At 46.6% G+C, this 22082-nt stretch overlaps 1 protein-coding gene across 2 annotated transcripts in view; it reads left to right on the forward strand.

Moving 5' to 3' along the window:
* Positions 1-22082, forward strand: part of LOC100859602 (zinc finger SWIM domain-containing protein 6-like) — a 452492-nt gene that overhangs the window by 378464 nt on the left and 51946 nt on the right. For both annotated transcript variants that reach the window (XM_025144610.3, XM_025144611.3), the window contains one exon: positions 5732-5895. In XM_025144610.3, the coding sequence (XP_025000378.1) occupies positions 5732-5895 (164 nt within the window). The remainder of the gene's footprint in view (positions 1-5731; positions 5896-22082) is intronic.

A 22082-nucleotide genomic window follows, 5' to 3' on the forward strand; every position in this document is an offset into this window, starting at 1 on the left:
TAAACCCTGTCACTAAGCACTACATCTACACATCTTTTAAATATCTCCAGGGATGGTGACTCAACTACTTCTCTGGACAGCCTGTTCTAATGTTTTACAACCTGCTCAGTGAATAATGTCTTCCCAGTATTCAACCTAAACCTCCCCTGGTACAACTTGAGGCCATTTCCTCTTGTCCTATCACTTACTGTTTGGGAGAAAAGACTGACCTCCATCTCACTACAACCTCCTTTGAGATTGTTGTAGAGAGCAGTAAGGTCTCCCCTGAGCCTACTTTTCTCTAGGCTAAATAACCCTGGTTCACTCAGCCACTCCTCATAAGACTTGTTCTCTAGACCCTTCACCAGTTTCATTGCCCTTCTTTGGACAAGTCCCAGCACCTCAATATATTTCATAGAATCATAGAATCACCAAGGTTGGAAAAGACCCACAGGATCATCCAGTCCAACCATTCACCCATCACCAATGGTTCTCGCTAAACCATGTCCCTCAACACAACATCCAAACGCTCTTTGAACACCACCAGGCTCGGTGACTCCACCACCTCTCTGGGCAGCCCATTCCAGTGCCTGACCACCCTTTCAGAGAAGTAGTATTTCCTAACGTCCAGACTGAACCTTCCCTGGCGCAGCTTGAAGCCACTCCCTCTCATCCTATCACTAGCCACACGAGAGAAGAGGCCGACCCCCAGCTCACTACAACCTCCCTTCAGGTAGTTATAGAGAGCAATAAGGTCTCCCCTGAGCATCCTCTTCTCTAGACTGAACAATCCCAGCTCCTTCAGCCGCTCCTCATAAGGCCTGTGCTCCAGACCCCTCACCAGCTTTGTTGCCCTCCTCTGGACACAATTCAGGGCCTCGATTTCTTTCTTACAGCGAGGGGCCCAAAACTGGACACTCGAGGTGCGGCCTCACCAGTGCTGAGTACAGGGGGACAATTACATCCCTGTTCCTGCTGGCCACACTATTTCTGATCCAAGCCAGGATGCCATTGGCCTTCTTGGCCACCTGGGCACACTGCTGGCTCATGTTCAGTCAAGCATCAATAAACACCCCCAGGTCCATTTCTTCTACACAGTCTTCCAGCCACTCTGCCCCAAGCCTGTAGCGTTGCCTCGGGTTGTTGTGGCCAAAGTGCAGGACCCGGCATTTGGTCTTGTGGAACCTCATCCCATTGGCTTCAGCCCAGCTATCCAGCCTATCCAGATCCCTCTATAGGGCCTCGCTACCCTCAGGCACATCGACACTTCCAGCCAGCTTGGTGTCATCTGCAAACTTACTGAGGGTGCACTCAATGCCCCCATCCAGGTCATCAATAAAGATATTAAAGAGGACAGGCCCCAGCACCGACCCCTGGGGAACACCACTCGTGACTGGTCGCCAGCTGGATTTAACTCCATTCACCACCACTCTCTGGGCCCGGCCCTCCAGCCAGTTTCTTACCCAGCCAAGAGTGTATCTGTCCAAGCCATGGACTGCCAGCTTCTGCAGTAGAATACTGTGGGAGACAGTGTCAAAGGCTTTGCTGAAGTCTAGGTAGACCACATCAACAGCCTTTCCCTCATCCACCAGACGGGTCACTAGATCATGGAAGGAGATCAGGTTGGTCAAGCAGGACCTGCCCTTCGTGAACCCATGCTGGCTAGGCCTGATCCCCCGGTCGTCCCGCACATGCTGCGTGATCTCCCTCAAGACAATCTGCTCCATAACCTTCCCCGGCACCAAGGTCAGGCTAACAGGCATATAGTTCCCCGGATCCTTCCTGCAGCCCTTCTTGTAGATGGGAGTCACATTGGCAAGCCTCCAGTCATCTGGGACCTCACCCGTCAACAAGGAGCGCTGATAGATGATGGAAAGCAGCTCGGCTATCACATCCGCCAGTTCCCTCAGCACTCTCGGGTGAAATCTCATCCGGTCCCATGGACTTGTGGCAGTCCAGTTGGAGTAGCAGGTCTCTGACTGTTTCCTTCTGAATTGTGGGGGGTTTCGTCTGCTCCCCAGCCATGGCTGCCAGGTCAGAGAGTGGAGAAACCTGAGGATAACTGGTCTGTCTTTTAAAGACAGATGTAAAGAAGGCATTCAGAACCTCTGCCTTTTCCTTATCCTCAGTGGTCACATTCCCAGCCTCATCCAGTAGAGAATGGAGATTGTCCCTGGTCCTCCTCTTGCTGTTGATATACTTGTAAAAGAGTTTCTTGTTCTTTTTTACCCCAGCGGCCAGGTTGAGTTCAAGCTGGGCTTTTGCCTCTCTGATTTTCTCCCTGCACATCTTAACAACTTCTTTGTATTCTTTCCGGGTTGCCCGTCCCTTCTTCCACAGGAGGTAGATTCTCTTTTTCTACTGGAGCCTCAAGAAAAGTTCCCTATTCATCCACGCTGTTCTTTTTCCGCACCGGCTCATTTTGTGGCTCAGGGGGACAGCCTGCTCCTGCGCCTTTAAGACTTCCTTCTTGAAGAGCAACCAGCCATCTTGGACCCCTTTACTCTCTGAGACTGAACCCCAGGGGACTCTCCCTACTAGTCTCCTGAACAATTCAAAGTCTGCCCTCCGGAAGTCCAAGGTAGCAGTTTTGCTGTTCCCCCTCCTGATTCCACCAAGAATCGAGAACTCTACCAAGTCATGGTCACTCTGCCCAAGACAGCCCCCAACCTCTACATCTCCCACCAGACCTTCTCTGTTTGTGAACAGCAGGTCTAACGGGGCAGCTCCTCTCGTAGGTTCTCTTACCAGCTGCATGAAGAAGTTGTCCTCCATACATTCCAGAAACCTCCTAGACTGCTTCTTCTGTGCTAAATTGTATTCCCAGCATATGTCAGGGAAGTTGAAGTCCCCCATGAGGACAAGGGCCGGTGATCGTGAAGCTTCCACCAGCTGCTCATAGAACACCTCATCTGTCTCTTCATCCTGGTTCGGCAGTCTATAACAGATCCCCACCAGGATGTCTGCCTTGTCAGCTCTTCCCCTGATCTTAACCCATAAGGATTCAACCTTATCATCCCCAGTCATAAGCTCAGTAACCTCAATGCACTCTTTAACATAGGGAGCCACGCCACCGCCCCTCCTTCCTTGCCTATCCTTCCTGAAGAGTTTGTAGCCATCCATCGCAGCACTCCAGTCATGGGAGTGGTCCCACCATGTTTCCGTAATGGCAACTAGGTCATAGCTTGCCTGCTGCACAATGGCTTCTAACTCTTCTTGTTTGTTGCCCATGCTGTGTGCATTGTTATAGACACACTTTAGCTGGGCCTCTCTCCTCACACCTAATCCCATTATCACTCCCCCAGGCTCACCTCTAGCAGGCCTGGTTTTATCCCCTTCCCCCTTCATATCTAGTTTAAAGCTCTCTCTACAAGTCCTGCCAGCTCCTGGGCAAGGATCCATTTCCCCCTTTGAGACAGGTGATACCCATCTGCAGACCTCAGGCCAGGTGCTGAGTAGAACGCCCCATGATCAAAGAACCCGAGATTCTTGCACTTGCACCAGCCTCTCAGCCATGTGTTTATGTGATGGGTTTTCCTGGTCATTGCATTGTCTTTCCCTGCCAGTGTAGGAATACCTGCAAATTCTACTTGCATGCCCACATTGTCAACTAACCTCCCCAGTCCCCTAAAATCATTGTTATAGCCCTCAGGCTTCTGTCAGCAACCTCATCACTGCCAGCCTGAACTATCAATAATGGGTAGAAATCAGAGGGGTGGATCAGACCAGGAAGTTTTCTAGAAATATCCCTGACCCGAGCCCCAGGGAGGCAGCACACCTCCCTATGGGTAGGGTCAGGCCAACATATTGGGCCCACTGTTCCTTTCAGGAGGGAGTCACCTACGACTATCACTCTCCTTTCTTTTCTGGAGGAGGCAGTCTTTAAGCGTAGAGGTGACCTCCTCACCTTAGACACACTTGGAGGCAGTCTTCCCACCTCATCCTCACTCACCTCTCCCTCTGGTTTCAGGGCGTCAAACCTATTATGTAGAGACACCTGGGGAACCGAGGTAGGTCGGGGTGGGGGTCGCCTGCGTCTCCGAGCTGGGACCTGCTGCCATTCCTCCTCTCCTCTCAAGTCAGCTCACTCTGCTCAACTGCAGCAAGGGAGAGGGTCCACTACAGTTTGGGGGGTGCAATCTCTGCATCTTACTCGCAGAGAGTCACTCCACCAGTCAATCTCCCACTCGCACTCTCTGATAGTTCTTAATCTCTCCACCTCCTCCCTGAGCTCCACCACTAGGCTGAGCAGCTCATCTACCTGCTCGCACCTCACACAGGTGGCATCCTTCCCATCCTCCCTCGGCAGCAGCAGGCTCTGGCACCCCCTGCAGCCGGAGACCTGCACGGCCACATTTCCGGGCAGGCCCTCTGTCTGGGTCGCCACAGTCTTCTTGGTGCAAGCCCGCTGCCTGGTAGAGACCATGTTCAAACTGGAGGTCTCAGGGACTGTCCGTAGGAGAGCTGGTCTCCTGAGCAAAGACAAAAGAAACAAAAGAAACACTCACGTGTCCTTCCGCAAGACCCACCACCCACACCTGCTGCTGCAGTATTGTAGGGAAGTGTGGGCTGTGCTCACACACTGACCTCCCTTCCTGTTAACAGTGGAAGGTGACACCCTTTTCTCACCTAGTGCGTTAAGCTAGCTTCCACCCTCCCGAAGAATGCTTCTAGCCGCACAGCAAAAGGTCAAGGTCGAGCTCGCGAGATAAGAGTGGGCAATGCCAGCTCCGCCCCTGCTGGCTCAGCAGTCTGCCCACGGTTTCTTGTAGTGAGGGGGCCAAAACTGAACACTATTCAAGGTGCAGCCTCACCAGAGCTGAGTACAGGGAGGCAAACACTTCTCTTGTCCTGCTGGCTATGCTATTTCTGATACATGCTAGGATACGGATACTGTTGGCCTTCTTGGCCACCTGGGCATACTGCTGTCTCATATTCAGCTATCTACCAATACCTCCAGATCCTTTTCCACCAAGCAGCTTTCCAGCCACTCTTCCCTCAGCCTGTAGCATTGCATGGATTTGTTGTGACTGAAGTGCAGGACCTGGCACTTAGCCTTATTGAACCTCATACAGGTGGCACCAGCCCAATGATCCAGCCTATCCAGAACCCTCTGTAAGCCTTCCTACCCTCAAGCAGATCAACACACCCACCTAACTTGGTGTAATTTGCAAACTTACTGAGGATGCACTCAATCCCCTTGTCCAGATCATTGATAAAGATATTAAAGAGAACTGGCCCCAGTACTGAGCCCTGAGGCTCACTTGTGAGCAGCCTCCAAGCAGATTTAACTCCATTCACTACAACTCTCTGGGCCTGGCCACCCAGCAAGTTTTTTACCCAGAAAAGTGCATGCCTGTCCAAACCATGAGCAGATGGTTTCTCCAGGAGAATGCTGTAGGAAACAGTGTCAAAAGCTTTACTTAGGTCTGGGTAGACAACATCCACAGCCTTTCCCTCATTCACTAAGCAGGTCACTGTCATAGAAGGAGTTCAGGATAGTCAAACTACCTACTTTTCATAAACCCATGCTGATGGTCTGATTACGTGGTTGTCCTGTATGTGCCATGTGATGGCATTCAAGATGATATGCTCCATAACCTTTACCAGCACCGAAGTCAGACTGACAGGCCTGTAGCTCCCCAAGTCCTCTTTTTGGCCCTTCTTGTAGATGGACATAATATGTAATGTATCTCTGGATGTTTGGGGAATTTGTTTTGGTTTTTTTTTTGATTCTGTTTACATATTGCAGGTGATGTTCAGAGGCTGGAAACAGTGTTACAGTCCATCCAGAAAAATATCCACTCCTCATCACACATTTTCAAACTTGCCCAGGATGCATTTAAAATAGCAACACTCACGGACAGCTTGCCAGACATCACTCTTCTGAAAGTTTCTTTGGAACTGGGCCTTCAGGTATTTCCCTTCTTCATTATTACTACACCAGAAGACAGGAATTTGACTCAGTGTTGGTGGGTACAGTTCTTTAAGTCACTAAAGACCATACCATCTCAGGCTCAGTCTGGGTTTTTTAGATTCTGTTTGCTGATGTAAAGCACATTTGACTGGTAAACACAGAGCAAAGGTCTTCTCAGTCTCAGGTTCAAATGGAAAGAGCTGGAAGTGGCTGGCTGCAGGGCATTCTTCTGTTTAGGAGTGAGAGAAGGGTGCAATGGGTTTAGGAATATAAGTTGAGATGGCCAGAGAGCAAAATTATCCTGCTGGCCAGAAATGTGCTAGATCTTTTTCATGGCCTTGATGAACTTTGTACTATTCCTCCCATCCTTCACTTCCCTTTTTTTCTCAAAGAAGATTTGGTTGATGTTTACTGAATTACTATAGAAACCCAAGGTCAACCATAATGTCCTATTTCTAAGGCAGACTATGCTAACAGCAGCCCTCTCGCTTCCTTCATCAAGTCCTGCACTCCACATGCTTTGAGGTGATCGTCTGCATTAGACTTAGCCTGAGATGTACAAGAGCCTCAGATCAGTTTTAAGGCTCTTAGGAGAGACTTTACAAGCTAAAAGGAGACAGCTAAATTTTAGGTATCTGGAGTAATATTGCCTTACACTGATGAATCCTGGACTTTACACAGTTCATTTCAACAAAAATAAATTTCTTAATCTGTCTTAAGGGAGTTCTTCAATAAAAAAAAACAAACATGCAAAGATCAGGAAACCATTTATTACTTGGATTTGGTAAACAAAGCTCCAAAAACCTGTAGGGAGAGGATATTCTTCCAGTTGCTTCTCATGCCAAGGAAAAGTACTACTTGCCTATTCTAGACTTTTAGAAGCTAAAATATTTAATCGGAAAGCTGAGTTTCTGTATGTTTTGTTAGCCTTTCATATTCTTAAGGTTGCTGTGGAAATCTGCTGCTTTTTCACATCTTAGCATGTTTCTGCCTTAAATGCTTACTTGAGAGAGAAAGAACTTTGCCCTGTGAGTCAACTCAAGCACTGGTCAAGCATCATTCAGTGTTAGCAGTACACTTTGGATGTCACTGTAATCATGGATACCCCTGTGTGGTTGATGATGTCATCAGAATGTCTTCAGTGAGATCCAGTGAAAGAAATATTATGACAGAACTAGGAAAATCAATAAATGGTTAAGGGAGTGGTGTCACAAACAGGTCTTTGGCTATTTATGTCATGGAACTAGTCCTGAGAAACCTGGTCTTCTGGGGGAGGATGGGGTTCATATCTCAGAGAAGGGGAAGGCCATCACTGGCAACAAGTTTTCCAATTTAATCAGGAGGGCTTTAAACTAGAGTTGCCAGGAAATGGGATCCTCACAACCATCCCACTTTGAGGCTGATGATGGTAATGGATACCCTGGGCCTGGAGTTGGATCACAGGCCAGTAAGACAGCACCTAAGGTTCAGGATAAAGGACCTCCAATTGATAAATCAGCTTCAATGGGAGCCCAACTCAAATGCCTGTACACTAATGCATGGAGCATGGGGAACAAGCAAGAAGAGTTACAGGCATGTGCGTGCCTACAGGGCTCTCACGACTGGAATGCAGGAACAGATGGGTAAAAACTCTTTAGGAAAGACAGACGGGAGAAGGAGAGGGAGTGTCGTCCTCTACATCAAGAACCAGCTGGAGTCCATGGAGCTCCACCTGGGGATAGATGAGGAGTTGACAGAGAGTTTATGGGTTAGGGTCAAAGGGAAGGCAGGGAAAGGAGACATTGTAGTGGGGGTCTGCTACGGGCTGCCCAATCAGTAAGACCAAGTGGATGAGGCCCTCTATAAACAGACAGGAGCAACTTCATGTTCACAAAACATGGTCTTCATGGGATACTTCAACTACCCCGATATCTGTTGGAAGGATAACACAGCAAGGCACCAGCAATCGAAGAGGTTCCTGGACTGTGTTGATGATAACTTCCTCTTCCAAGTGGTACAGGAACCCATGAGAAAAAGTGCTGTGCTGGACCTTGTCCTCACCAACGAGGAAAGGCTAGTGAGTAATGTGAAGCTCAAGGGCAGGCTTGGCTGCAGTGACCACGAAATGGTGGAGTTCAAGATCCTTAGGGTGTCAGAGGGTGCACAGCAAGCTTGCTACTCTAGACTTCAGGAGGGTGGACTTCAACCTCTTCAGGGAACTGCTTGGCAGGGTGACATGGGAGAAAGCCCTGGAGGGAAGAGGAACCCAAGAAAGGTGGTCGGTATTCAAGGACCATCTCCTCCAAGCCCGGAAGCAGTGTATCCCTAGAGAAAGGAAGGCAGGAAAGAATGCCAGGAGGCCTCCATGGATGAACAAGGAGCTCCTGGACTTCCTTAGGCTCAAAAAGAAAGTCTATAGGGAGTGGAAGCAGGAACAGGTTACCTGGGAGGACTACAAAGAAGTTGTCTAAGCAGCCAGGGATCAGGTTAGGAAAGCTAAAACCCAGACAGAATTAAATCTAGCCAGTGACATAAAGGGGAACAAGAAGAAATTCTACAGGTATATCAGTGATAAAAGGAAGGTCAGGAAAGATGTGGGCCCTCTCCAGATGGAAACTGGAGACCTGGTCATGAGGGATACGGAGAAAGCTGAGGTGCTCAATGACTTCTTTGCCTCAGTCTTCACTGGCAAGGGCTCTAGCCACACTGCCCAAGTTGCAGAAAGCAAAGGTAAGAACTGAGAGAAGGAAGATCTGCCCACTTGTCATGGTTTTATGATTTTTTGATCGGTATTCCACATCATAACATCATGCAGTGTATTGGGAGTTAAAGAATTAATACTGCAGTTCCGTGGATTGTCGATAATTCCGGTTACCTGGTCTCAGAAGAGAAGAATGAACTGCAACTCCCAGAAAACTTCATTTTTCCATTTTCCATTTGGAGGGAAAAATAAAACTGACTGGGAGTCACAAAACTGTCTTTCCTCTCTGTGCTCCTGGCCGTCTCGTCTACAGAATTAGAGTACAGACTTCAGTTTCGGACACTCTCTCTCTCTCATTTTGATTTATTAGCTTCAATTCCAATCATATTGTATTATCTCACATTCTACTATTATATTTAGTAAATTAAGTTTTTCCCGTAGCTCGTTGCCTGTTTTCCTCGTTTAGGCCAGTCTTGCTTGCAGGCCTTGATTTCTGGGTGTGCAGCCAATGTTCTCAGTGCTGCACCATTTTTTTTTTTTATTTTTGACACCATGACAGCTTTTTTTTTTTTTTTTTTTTTTTTTTTTTAAGAGACAGAAATGCAACTTGTAAAATGGATTTGTAAGGGATTACATTCCATCATGTTCTGGATTTTAGTACTTAGAACATACTGCACCTTTGTTAAGTCTGCCACTCTGCTCTATGGAGCTGTATGCATAAATAAAAAATTAGAAGCAAGGGTGGTGTTGCTTTCTGCAACAATGATGTTAGCCACCTGTGTTAGGCCTCTGCACTCACTGACCAATAGCCTGATCAGGGCCAAATGACTGCAGACACACACCAATATGATGAGCAGCAAAATGGCATTTATTCACTACTAAACACAGCTTATATACATTTTTACCTACAAAACCGTGCTGTCATGTCCCACTCTGATTGGTTCACACCAAATAACATTGTGCCTTATTTGGCCATTTCCACATTCTTTTCTCATCCTTCTTCTTCTCCTGTTTTCTCTGCATCAAGGTCAGCACGATAGCACTGTCTTTCTATGCTTAGGGAGAGGCCTGTCCCGTACATCCCGTAGCCCCGCAAGACGCCTACTACAACAGGGTGGAAACACCTATCTGGTGCCTGCATACAATGTGATATGGTTTAAACACTGATTTTTAAACAGGCTTCCTGTCTCTCCCTTGAATTCCTTATACATTTTTGGAATGTTCAATCAATGACCATATGGTCAACCTCCCTGAATGTACTCCTCATCATTTCACTCAGTATATGTATTTATAATATTTTGAGGAAGACTTCCCCAAAGCCAGAGAATACTGAGTGACAGGGAGTGTGGAGGGACTTGGGAGAGACTTCAGAGACATGGGCATCGCCAGCATCATGGAACTTTACTCCTGAACACCTGCAAGATCCTGAGAACCTAAGCAGATATCTGAGACAGGGATGTTGTGGCTCGGGTAGATCTGAGGAGGCACAAATTATTTGGGGCCATGCTTATGTCTACCAGGCCTTATTCAATACTATCCCGGAGAGGGAGAGAGTCTCCAAGCTGAGCAGGATAGTCTCCAAGCTGAGAGGGAGAGTCTTTGGGAGAGAGTCCAAACTGAGAAAAAGAATCTTTGAGTTGAGAGAGAGGACTGCCGAACTGAGAGTCTCTAAGCTAAGAAAGTCTCCAAGCCGAAAGGGAAAAATCTTCTAACCAAGGGAGAGAATGCCCAAACTGAGAAAGACAATTTTTGAGTCAAGAGAGATAACCTCCAAACTGAGGGAGAAAGTCTCCAAGCCAAAATGGGAAAATCTCCATCTGAGAGAGACAGCCTCCAATCTGAATGAGATAGACTCCAAGTCAAGCTAGAAAGAAAAAGTATCAAAACTGCGCAACCTGATGAATCACAAGAGGCACCAGTATCGATGTCAGTTGCCCCTGTGCAAGAACAGAAATGGAAACGTCATCTTGTTTAGAACAGAAAGAAGAAGAGGGGGAGGAAGAGGAACATCCAGTGAAAGGGCCTTCAACAAGATCACTGTCACTGAGTAAGACAACAGAAAAAACTAAAAGGCAAGAAGATGGTAAGGAAGACACTGTTATCATTACTACCACGTGACCTCTGAAAATGACTGAAAGTCAAGGTTCGAGAAAAGATTTTGTATGGCACCTGAATGAACCCACTGTCACCTGGTTACTTCAATGTTGGGACAATGGGGCTGATAGTGTGTCTCTAGATGGTAGAGAAACTCACCAAATGGGAATGTGAAGGACTCAGCCATTGACAGAGGTATTAGTAGATGTCAGGATGAGGCCTTCACCCTCTGGAAACAAATGCTATTAGCTGTAAAGGAAAAATACCCTTTCAAAGAAGATCTGATGCCTGAGTTGAAGAAATTGACTACTGTAGAAAAAGGTATTCATTATTTGAGAGAAATAGCCATGGTAGAAATGTTACATGACCCCATGTTCATTCCTGATGATCCACACCAAGAGCATGATCCTGAGAGAATCAGGTGTACACCAAGTATGTAGTAGAAATTCACATGAACTGCACCAGAAAAGTACGCTGGTACATTAGCAGCAATGTATGGCAGAGGGCAAAGAAGACACCTTTTAAATGAACTGATTACCAGACTTCATGACTTTGAGATACTTTTAACCCCTCTACAAGATTATGATTCAGCCATTTCGAAAGTAACTGAAAGACTGGATAGAATAGAGATCAATCAAGAAGATATGATGGAGTAACTGTCTACTCTGTTTCATCGTGATGAAACCGATGAACCCATGGTGGTATCAGAGACACCTGATGGGGATCAGGATTATCAATACAGTCTACTGAAGAGGCCGATCAAGTTGATTTGCTCCCCACCTGTATCATCCAATATCTCAGCTATTAATAGAAGATGTCCTCCCACTCGAGCAAGTGACAAAAGTAAGTCTTTGTTGTGTTATTGCCTTGTGGAATAACCTACATGAGCATGGAGAAAATATGAAGAAGTGGCATAAAAAACTCACTCCTGCACTACAAGCACGGGTAGAAGAATTACAACACAGATCAAGCACCAAGGCAAACTCCTCCAAAAAGGTGATCACTCCAGTTGCTGCAGGACACGGCAAAAACCATAAGGACCCTGATAATGACTCAAGGGAGGAAAATGACAGGGGTAACAATTTGAGGGGCTCTGCACCCAGCCAGGGGTGGGAAGGGGATAAGAGAGTATATAGGACTGTGTGGATGTGCCTGGCACATCAGAACCACAGAAATATGAGGCACTGGTGGACACTGGTGCACAGTGCACTCTAATGCCCTCCAGTCACAAAGGAACCAAATCAATTTATATTTCTGGGGTGACTGGGGGTTTCAAAGAATTGACTCTATTGGAGGCTGAAATAAGCTTCACGGGTAAAGACTGGAAAAAGCATCCTATTGTGACTAGCCTAGGGGCTCCATGTATACTTAGTATGGATTACCTCAGAAGGGAGCGTTTTAAGGTTCTCATGTGTATGGGAAGTGTTGAGTCACGGCTTGAACCACTGATTGAGCACCTGGGGATAGGACCCACTCAGACCTGAGAGCACAGGTGTAGGCAATTCACCTGTGCAACCAGAAGGGTTGGAGCCTGGCTCCACCTCTCTTAGACCTCATTTAAGGGCTTATTGCCAGTGGGAAAGGATGTTTTTCTAGAGATCCTTCCTTGGTGAAGCTTTCCCTGTCAATGTAGAATCTCCTGTTACAGGGGAGCAATCTTCTTCCCTTCCTTTAAAGCACTTTTCTGTGTGTGTGTCATAGCTTCTGTCATCACACCTTTGTTGTAACCCTTTTCCCATCATATTGAACTATCAGATTGCTACATTTGGTGAGCCAGCCAAGAGTGGACTATCCATGTCCAACCAATCTGGGGCAGAGATATGTGGTTAGACATATAGAATGTGTCATGGTTTTATGATTTTTGGTTATCAGTACTCCACATCATAACATCATGTACTGGTCTGGAATCATACATCATACATGTCTGGAAGAGAAGAACTACTACATTCCCCAGAGGACTGTTTGCCATTATGTTATCATTTCTGCTCAGGGGGAAAAGATTAAAGGCCTTCCCCTTCCTTTTTTTTTTTTTTTTTTTTTTTTTTTTTTTTTGGTCCCAGCAGCATGTGAGCTTCCCGGATCGTCTAGCCTCAGGATTAGAGTAAGGCCTTTGGATGCAGCCAAAGAACCCTGTGCTTCAGGAGAGTAAATTTCTTGCTGCTCAAGGAACTGCTGAGTGGGATCCCCTGGGAAACTGTCCTTAAGGGCATGGGTACAGAACAGAGTTGGCAGCTCTTTAAGGACACCCTTCTGAGAGCACAATGGCTCCCCATCCCCTAGCAGAAGAAGTCGAGCAGGGGAGACAGGCAACCATTGTGGCTGTGCAAGGACCTGCAGCTTAAACTGAGGGAAAAGAGAGAAATATACAGGAAATGGAAGCAGGGTTGAGTAGCCTGGGAGGAATACAGGGCTGTTGTCCGTGTGTGTAGAGATAGGATTAGGAAAGCCAAGGCGCAGATGGAACTGAACTTGGCGAGGAATGTGAAAGATAACAAGGAGGAGTTCTACAGGTACATAGGCAGGAGGAGACAGGCCAAGGAGAGTGTTCCCCCTCTGATGAAAGGTAACGGGGAGCTGGCTTCCTCAAACATAGAAAAAGCTGAGGTACTCAATGACTGCTTTGCCTCAGTCTTCACGGGTGGTCAGGCTTCTGATGTCTGCCAAGACTTTGAGCCTCTAGGTGAGGGTGTGGGGAATGGTTTCTGTCCCACTATAATGGTGGAACAAGTCGGAGTCCTCCTCCTGAAACTGAATGCATATAAATCCATGGGACTGGATGATATCCATCCTAGGGTTCTGAAAGAGATGGCTGATGTGGTTGCCAAGCCACTCTCTGTCATATTTGAAAAATCATGGCTTTCTGGTGAAGTCCCTGGTGACTGAAAAAAGGGAAACATTACTCCCATTTTTAAGAAAGGGAGAAAGGAAGACCCAGGGAACTACAGGTTGGTGAAGATCATGGAGCAGATCCTCCTAGAAGCTATGTCAAGGCACATACGATACAAACAGGTGATTTGAGCATCAAAACTGACCAACCAGATCAACCCCAGGAGGCACCAGAATCAATGTCAGTTGCCCCTGCAAGAACACAAAAAATGAAACGAACATGGACTCATAAAATGGAAGAAAGAGGAGGAGGAGAAAGTAGAGGAAACGGATACTATAAGAGAATAGGAGGAAAGGGATCCAGAGAAGTGGCTCTGAGATCCAGTGGAACCACAACTGAGTAAAGGGGAGGGACCCTCAATAAGATTGTGGTCACCAATGCCCAGGAGGGTAACAACACGTTCTGTGGTGACATGGCACTCCAGAAAGAATTGAGTCACATAAAGGGTCTCATTTCAAAAATTCACTTGTGGATATTTGGGCCAAAGATCATGGCACTGAGTGGAGTTATCATATCCCCTATCATGCACCAACTTCTGGTAAAATCAAATGGTACAATGGGTTGTTAAAAACTATGCTGAAAGCAATGGGTGGTGGAACATTTAAGCATTGGGAAAAGCATTTGGCAAAAGCCACCTGCTTGGTCAACACCAGAGGATCTATCAGTTGCAGTGGTCCTGCCAGCTCCCTACATACTGTCAAAGGAGATGAGGTCCCAATAGTACATGTAAAGAGCATGTTGGGAAAAGCTGTTTGGGCCTTTCCAGCTTCTGGAAAGGGCAATACTCTTCATAGAACAGTTTTTGCTCAGGGAACTGGGTCCACTTGGTGGGTGATGCAGAAAAATGGGGATGTGTACCACAAGGGAATTTGATGTTGGGGAGTGCAGTCAGTAATTCCATGTATATATATATATGTATGTGTGTTTAATACTTATTATTGTATTGTATGTATATGTATTAAACATGATGTAGTGATGTGGAATAAGGGGTGGAATGTCACAGTTTTATGATTTTTGATTATCAGTATTCCACATCATAACATCATGTAGTGCACTGGGAGGTAAAGAGTTAATGCTCCAGTTCCGGGTACCTGTCGGGAAGAGAACTACTACATTCCCCAGAAAAACTGTTGGCCATTCTGTTATCATTTCCACTTAGGGGAAAAGATAAAAGGCCTTTGTAGATCATTTCCCCTCCCCCTTTTCTTTTGGTTTTGGCAGCATGTAAGCTCCCCAGATCATCTCACCTCAGCGTTAGAGTAAGGCCTTTGGTTTTTGGACACTCACTCTCATTTTAATTCATTTATTTTCAATTCTAATTATATTGTATTATAATGTGTTATCTTGCATTCCGATATCTTTTTTCATAAATTAGTTTGTTTCTCCTCAGATCATTGCCACTGTTATTTTTTAGGGCCCATCTCTCTATCCTTTTTCCCTTTAACCCGTTTATCCTTTCCGGAGGTGTGGATCTGCAGATCCCTCCACTTGGCTAGTCACAGAACCGGGCCAAATCAGCTCATAAACAGTTGACAGAATGTGGTTAAACACAGGGAGTGCACATCTACCGTGTTTCTGGTCACCAATCCCTACAGTCACCAGGAAACAACTATACCGACACACTGGCACAAGTTTGATGGATTGAGGACTCACCATCCGAGAACATCGACCACTGGTTATATCATAAGCTGCGGCATGCCAGAAAAAAGACAATGTGGGCAGCTGCTAAAGCATGGGGGCTGCCCATACAACTATATGATATCATCCAGGCCTGCTGATACTGCAGTGTTTGCACCAGGATGAGACCTTGACTGTTGCCCAAAACAACAGCCCATCTTGCAAGAGAAGACAATCTTTTCTAGCGATGGCAGATTGATTACAGTGGGCCCCTCCCTCACTCTGAGGGGGCGAGATATGCCATGACCTGCATCAACACAGCAAATGGGCTAATGCAGGCCTATCAAGTGCTGAGAGCAAATCAGGCATGTACCATCAAGGCACTCACCAAGTTGATTGCTGCCTATGGGACATCTGAAGTTATCAAGAGTGACCAAGGAATTCATTTCACTGGTAGAACACTGGGCAAAAGAAACCAACATCGAATAGCAATTCTACCTGCCATATAATCCAATGGGGACAGGCCTTATTGAACATTATAACAGTATTCTTAAGGCTGCCCTGAAGACAGACTCTCAGTCCCTGCAGGGGTGGACAAAGAGACTCTACGAAACCCTGCAGGGCCTGAATGAAAGGCCTAGAGACTGCAGACCCAGGGCCCTGAAAACGCTACAGACAACATGGCCCCCCTGCTTAGAATCCAAATTACAGGTACCAATAACCAGGTAAGACCCAAAATTGTCTTGGAAGGTGCAAGTAGAACTAAAGTGGTATGGTCTACTTGTACCTTGAGGAAAATTATAGGAGATAGAAGGCTCAAGTACTCTCACCCTTAATCGGTACATGGCCTAATGACATTACAATCATCACTCCAGTCTTCTTTGATAACACAGTTGGAAAAAATAGCGCAGTGCAAAAGTGATACAAAAATGAAAAAGCAAAGGAACAAACAGGAAAAAATACCCACCCATCCCCAAAAATATAGGCTGACAGGAAAAACACCACAAAAGAAAAATCTCTAAAAAGAAACCCTCCCTTCATGACAGTCAGCCCTTAAATGGGGGAGGTCTAAGAGAGGTGGAGCCAGGCTCCACCCCTTCCGGTCACACAGGTGAATGGCCTTCACCTGTGCTCCCAGGGCTGAACTGATCCTTTCCCCAGGTGATCAATCAGTGGTTCAGGCTGTGACTCAACAGTTCACAAACAATTTCTAAGGGGACCCTCATCATGTCCCTATGGCAGATCAGGATCTTCCCTGCTACCTGATCAAGGTATGCAGCCACAGATATCTGGCCAAAGGGTGTGGTACAGGCAGCCGGGACATGCCCCAATGCAAGTCAAAGTGTTGACCCAGGGCAGAAATACGGCCTGTATTTTGCCCTGGAGAGCAGACCTTCCCCTTCTGGTACCCCTGAAACATCTGTACTTCTCTCCATGAGTCTTTTGAGTCTCTAGGATCACCGGAAGGAGCGAAATGCCACTGAAGTGTTCCAGTGTCACTGTGAGATCAAACACAACGCCCAGTGATGGCCTATGTGGGACTGATGGAACATAAGATGGACTTGCACCAAACAACTGCATGCCTCCAGGAACACCATTGAGCACTGCCCCATGAGAACTCATGAACTTCAATCACAAACTGATCATCAATCATCTTACACTGTGTCAACCTGCATCGCGACAGACAATTGTATAAAAGTCCCAGTGTGTTGGATACCTGTATTATGGACGGCTCACCCTGCAGCTGGCTCAATCATTGGTTCATGCAGTGAAAGGGTGGAGTGTATAGGAGCTGTTGAGTCAGGGCCTGAATCACTGATTGAGCACGTGAGGACCCAGTCAGATATTTTTGGTGGTGGAGAATGTGAGAGGTAGCGGGATTGATGCCTGCATTCTCCACCAAAAATGTCGACGGTTTACAGGCTGGTCCGTCCTGGTTCCGCGACTAGTGGGGCAGAGGGATTTTTTTTTTGCAAAATCCGCACCTCCGGAAAAGGGAAACAGGGGACCTCCCCCAAAAAAAAGAATAATAAAAAAAAACAGCGGCAACGATCTGAGGGGAAACAAACTAATTTACTAAATATAGTATCGAAATGCACGATAACACAGTACAATGCAATATAATTCAATATAATTGTTAAAAAAATCAAATATGATTGAGAGGAGGATTGTCCGAGAGCTAAAGGCCTTACACTAATACTGAAGCCTTGCGTGCAGTCGGGAGCAGCAGCGAGACGATCCAAAAGCGAGCACAACGAGATGAGAAGAAAGAGAAGACTCAGGTCTGGTGACCTACAGGCCTTATATCTGTTCCCCTGAGCAGGAATGATAACAGTATTTGAACAGTCTTCTGGGGAACATAGTTCTTCTCTTCCGGACAAGTACCCAGAACTAGAGAATCTGCTCTTTAACTCCCAGTATACTGCATGATGTTATGATGTAGAATACCGATAACCAAAAATCATAAAACCATGACATTCCAGCCCTTATTTTACATCACTACATCATGCTCAATATATACAAACAAACATAATTATAATCAATTATCAAACATTGAACACATGTACATATACTTGGAATTACTGATTCCGCTCTCCCGCCATTAAATTCCCTTGTGGCACACATTGAACATCCCCAACTTTCTGCATCACCCACCAAGTGCACCCAGGTACCTGGGCAAAAAGAGTCCCTCGGAGAGGTTTGCCCTTCCCAGAAGCTGGAAGGACCCAAACTGCTTTTCCCAACATGTTCTTTAAATGTACTACAGGGACTTTATCTCCCTTTACAATATGTAGGGAGCTGGCAGGACCATCGCAATTGATAGATCCTCCTGTGTTGACCAACCAGGTGGCTTCTGCCAAACGCTTCTCCCAGTGCTTAAATGTTCCATCACCCATTGCTTTCAGCATGGTATTTAACAACCCAATGTATCATTCAATTTTACCAGAAGCTGGTGCATCATAGGGAATATGATAAATCCATTCAATACCGTGATTTTTGGCCCAAGTATTTATAAGAGAATTTTTGAAATGAGTCCCATTATCTGCTTCGATTCTTTCTGCGGTACCATGTCACCATAGGACTTGTTTCTCAAGACCTAATATGGTGTTTCAGGCAGTGGCATGGGGTACTGCATATGTTTCAAGCCACCCAGTGGTCACTTCCACCATGGTGAGCACATAACACTTACCATTGCGAGGTCTTGGAAAGGTGATATAATCAACCTGACAGGCCTCCCCATATTTATACTTTTGCCATCGCCCTTCCTCCCAGAGAGGTTTCATCCTCTTGGCTTGTTTAATTATGGCACGTTTCACAGTCATTAATAATTTGTACAATAGAGTCCATAGTTAAGTCCACCCCTCGGTCTCTAGCCCATTTATATGTTGCATCTCTTCCTTGATGACCTGAAGTTTCGTGGGCCCACCGAGCTAGAAATAATTCACTTTTGTGTTGCCAGTCCAAGTCTATTTGAGCCACCCCAATTTTGGCAGCTCAATCTACCTGATGGGCGTTTTGTTGTTCTTCAGTAGCCTGATTCTTGGGCACATGAGCATCTACATGGCGCACCTTTACAACTATATTCTTTATTCGGGCAGCAATGTCTTTCGAGAGTTCAGCAGCCCAAACAGGTTTACCCCTCCTTTGCCAGTTATCCTGTTCCCACTGTGATTGCCACCCCCATAAGGCATTCGCCACCATCCATGAATCAGTATAAAGGTAAAGCATTGGCCACCTCTCCCGTTCAGCAACATCTAAGGCCAGTTGGATAGCCTTTACCTCTGTGAACTGACTTGATTCTCATTTCCTTCAGTGGCCTCTGCAACTTGTCGTGTGGGGCTCCATACAGCTGATTTCCATCTGCGATGCTTCCCCACAATACGACATGATCCATCTGTGAACAGGGCGTATTTCTTTTCATTTTCTGTTAGTTCATTGTATGGTGGGGCCTCTTTAGCACGCGATATCTCTTCTCCTGATGATGCTCCAAACTTTTTGCCTTCAGGCCAATCCATGATCACCTCTAAGATTCCTGGACGGCTGTGGTTCCCCATGTGAGCCTGTTGTGTAATCCGTGCAATCCACTTACTCCAAGTGGCATCAGTAGCATGATGGGTGGAGGGAACCTTTCCCTTGAACATCCAGTTCAACACTGGCAATCGAGGTGCCAGGAGGAGCTGCGTTTCAGTACCGACTACTTCAGAAGCAGCTTGAACCCCCTCATATGCAGCTAAGATCTCCTTTTCAGTTGGAGTGCAGTGCTCTTCAGATCCCCTGTAGGCCCGACTCCAGAATTCCAGGCCTTGGGTCTCTCCTGAGGCTCTTTGCCACAAACTCCAGGTGGGACCTTTCTCTCCAGCAGCAGTATAGAGGATGTTCTTTACATCCTGTTCCATCCGTACTGGCCCCAGGGCCACGGCACGAGCTATCTCCTGCTTAATCTGCTCAAAATCCTGCTGCTGTTCAGGACCCCACACAAAATTATTCTTCTTCTGAGTCACTTGGTAAAGGGGGCTTACAATGAGGCTATAGTTTGGAACATGCATTCTCCAAAAGCCCACTACACCCAGAAAAGATTGTGTCTCTTTCCTATTAGTGGGCGGAGACATGGCAGTGATTTTGTTCACCACATCCGTTGGGATGTGACAACATCCATCTTGCCACTTTATACCTAGGAACTGAATCTCTTGTGCAGGTCCTTTCACTTTGCTTCGCTTAATAGCGAAACCAGCACTAAGAAGGATCTGGATTACTTGCTCTCCTTTCTCAAAAACTTCCCTTGCAGTATTGCCGCACACAATAATGTCGTCAATGTACTGTAAGTGCTCAGGAGCACCTCCCTGTTCGAGTGCAGCTTGAATCAACATATGGCAAATTGTTGGGCTGTGTTTCCACCCCTGGGGCAAATGATTCCAGGTATACTGAACGCCCCTCCAGGTGAAAGCAAACTGTGGCCTACATTCCGTGGCCAATGGAATGGAAAAGAAAGCATTAGTAATGTCAGTGGTGGCATACCACTTGGCTGCTTTTGACTCCACTTCATATTGGAGTTCTAACATGTCCGGCACAGCAGCACTCAGCGGGGGTGTGACTTCATTCAGGCTGCGGTAGTCTACCGTCAGCCTCCATTCTCCACTGGCTTTACGCACTGGCCATATGGGACTGTTAAAAGGTGAGTGAGTTTTGCTGATCACTCCCTGACTCTCTAGTTGACAAATCAACTTCAGAACGGGGAGCAAGGAGTCCCTGTTAGTGCGGTACTGCCGTCTGTGTACCGTTTTTGTAGCAATCAGTACCTGTTGCTCTTTTACTCATAGCAATCCCCCAACAGACGGATCTTCTGATAGGCCAGACAACTGTTTAACACCTTCTGTGCCTACAGCAGCTTTTCCAAAGGCCCATCGATACCCTTTGGGATCCTTAAAGTATCCCCTTTTGAGGTAATCAATACCAAGTATACATGGAGCCCCTGGACCAATCACAATAGGATGCTTTTGCCAGTCTTTGCCAGTGAGACTTATTTCAGCCTCCAACATAGTCAACTCTTGGGAACCCCCAGTCACCCCATGAATATAAATTGATTTTGTCCCTTGGTGACTTGAGGGCATTAGCATACACTGTGCACCAGTGTCTACCAGTGCCTTAAATTTCTGTGGTTCTGATGTGCCAGGCCATCTAATCCACACAGTCCAATGCACTCTATTATCCCTTTCCCCCTCCTGGCTGGCGGCAGGGCCCCTCTATTTGTTACCTTGGTTGTCTGCAGCAACTGGAGCGATCACCCTTTTGGAGGACTTCACCTTGGTGGTTGATTTGTCTTGTAATTCTTTTACCCGTGCTTGAAGTGCAGAAGTGGGTTTCTTATGCCACTTCTTCATATCTTCCCCATGGTCACGCAGGTAACGCCACAAGGCAAGACGTGTTATAGCCTCATCGTTATCATTTCCTCTAGCAGGAGGACGTCCCCTTTTGATGGCTGAGATGTTGGATGATGTAGGTCGGGAGGACACCAAGTTGATCAGCTCTTCCAGTGGAGGGTTTTGGGAATTCTGGTCCTCGTCCACCATGGGTCCATCAGCATCACGTTTGGTAGACAGTTCGTCTATTATATCTTCTTGATTACTCTCTATTCTGTCTAGCTTTTCAACTATCCTTGTGATGGTTGAAACACAAGCTCGTAGAGGATTTAAATGCAACTCAAAGTCTTGGAGTCTATTAACCAGATCATCTATAAGGGGTCTTCTTTCCCCTCTGCCATACATTGCTGCAAATGTACTGGCATACCTTTCTGGTGCAGTCTTAGTGAATGTGCGCCACATATTTGGTATACACCGGACTTTCTCAGGATCATGCTCTTGGTCTGGCTCGTCAGGGATTAAGTCAGGGCTGTATATCATTTCCACCACGGCACATTCTCTCAAATAACGGATGCCTTTTTCCATATCAGTCCATTTCCTTTTCTCAGGCATCAGGTCATCTGTCCCAGCATCGAAGTAACCAGGTGACAATAGGCTCATTGGGGTGGCGTGTGAAGTCCTTTCTCAGGCCACGAATTTGGTTCATTTTCAAAGATCTATCCACAATGGTTACGATGTCTTGCTCACCTCCTGCTCTTTCAGGACTTCCTGCCCTCCTTGGTGTTTGTGCATGCAGTCTTATTGAGGGCATGGACACTCCAGTTCCTTGGAGCCACTCCACCGGACCTCTTTCCTCCTTTTCTCTTACATCGCCTGCTTCTTCTACTTCACCCTTCTCCTCTTCTCTTACATTGACTGCTTCCTCTACTACACCCTCCTCCTCTTTCTTCTGTTCTAACTGAGTGGAAATTCGTTTCGGTTTCCGTCCTCTTACAGGGGTAAGTGACATTGATTCTGGTGCCTCCTGGGGTTGATCAGGTTGGTCAGTCC

The sequence above is a fragment of the Gallus gallus genome, chromosome W (assembly GCF_016699485.2).
Source record: "Gallus gallus isolate bGalGal1 chromosome W, bGalGal1.mat.broiler.GRCg7b, whole genome shotgun sequence".
NCBI classification, from domain to species: domain Eukaryota; kingdom Metazoa; phylum Chordata; class Aves; order Galliformes; family Phasianidae; genus Gallus; species Gallus gallus.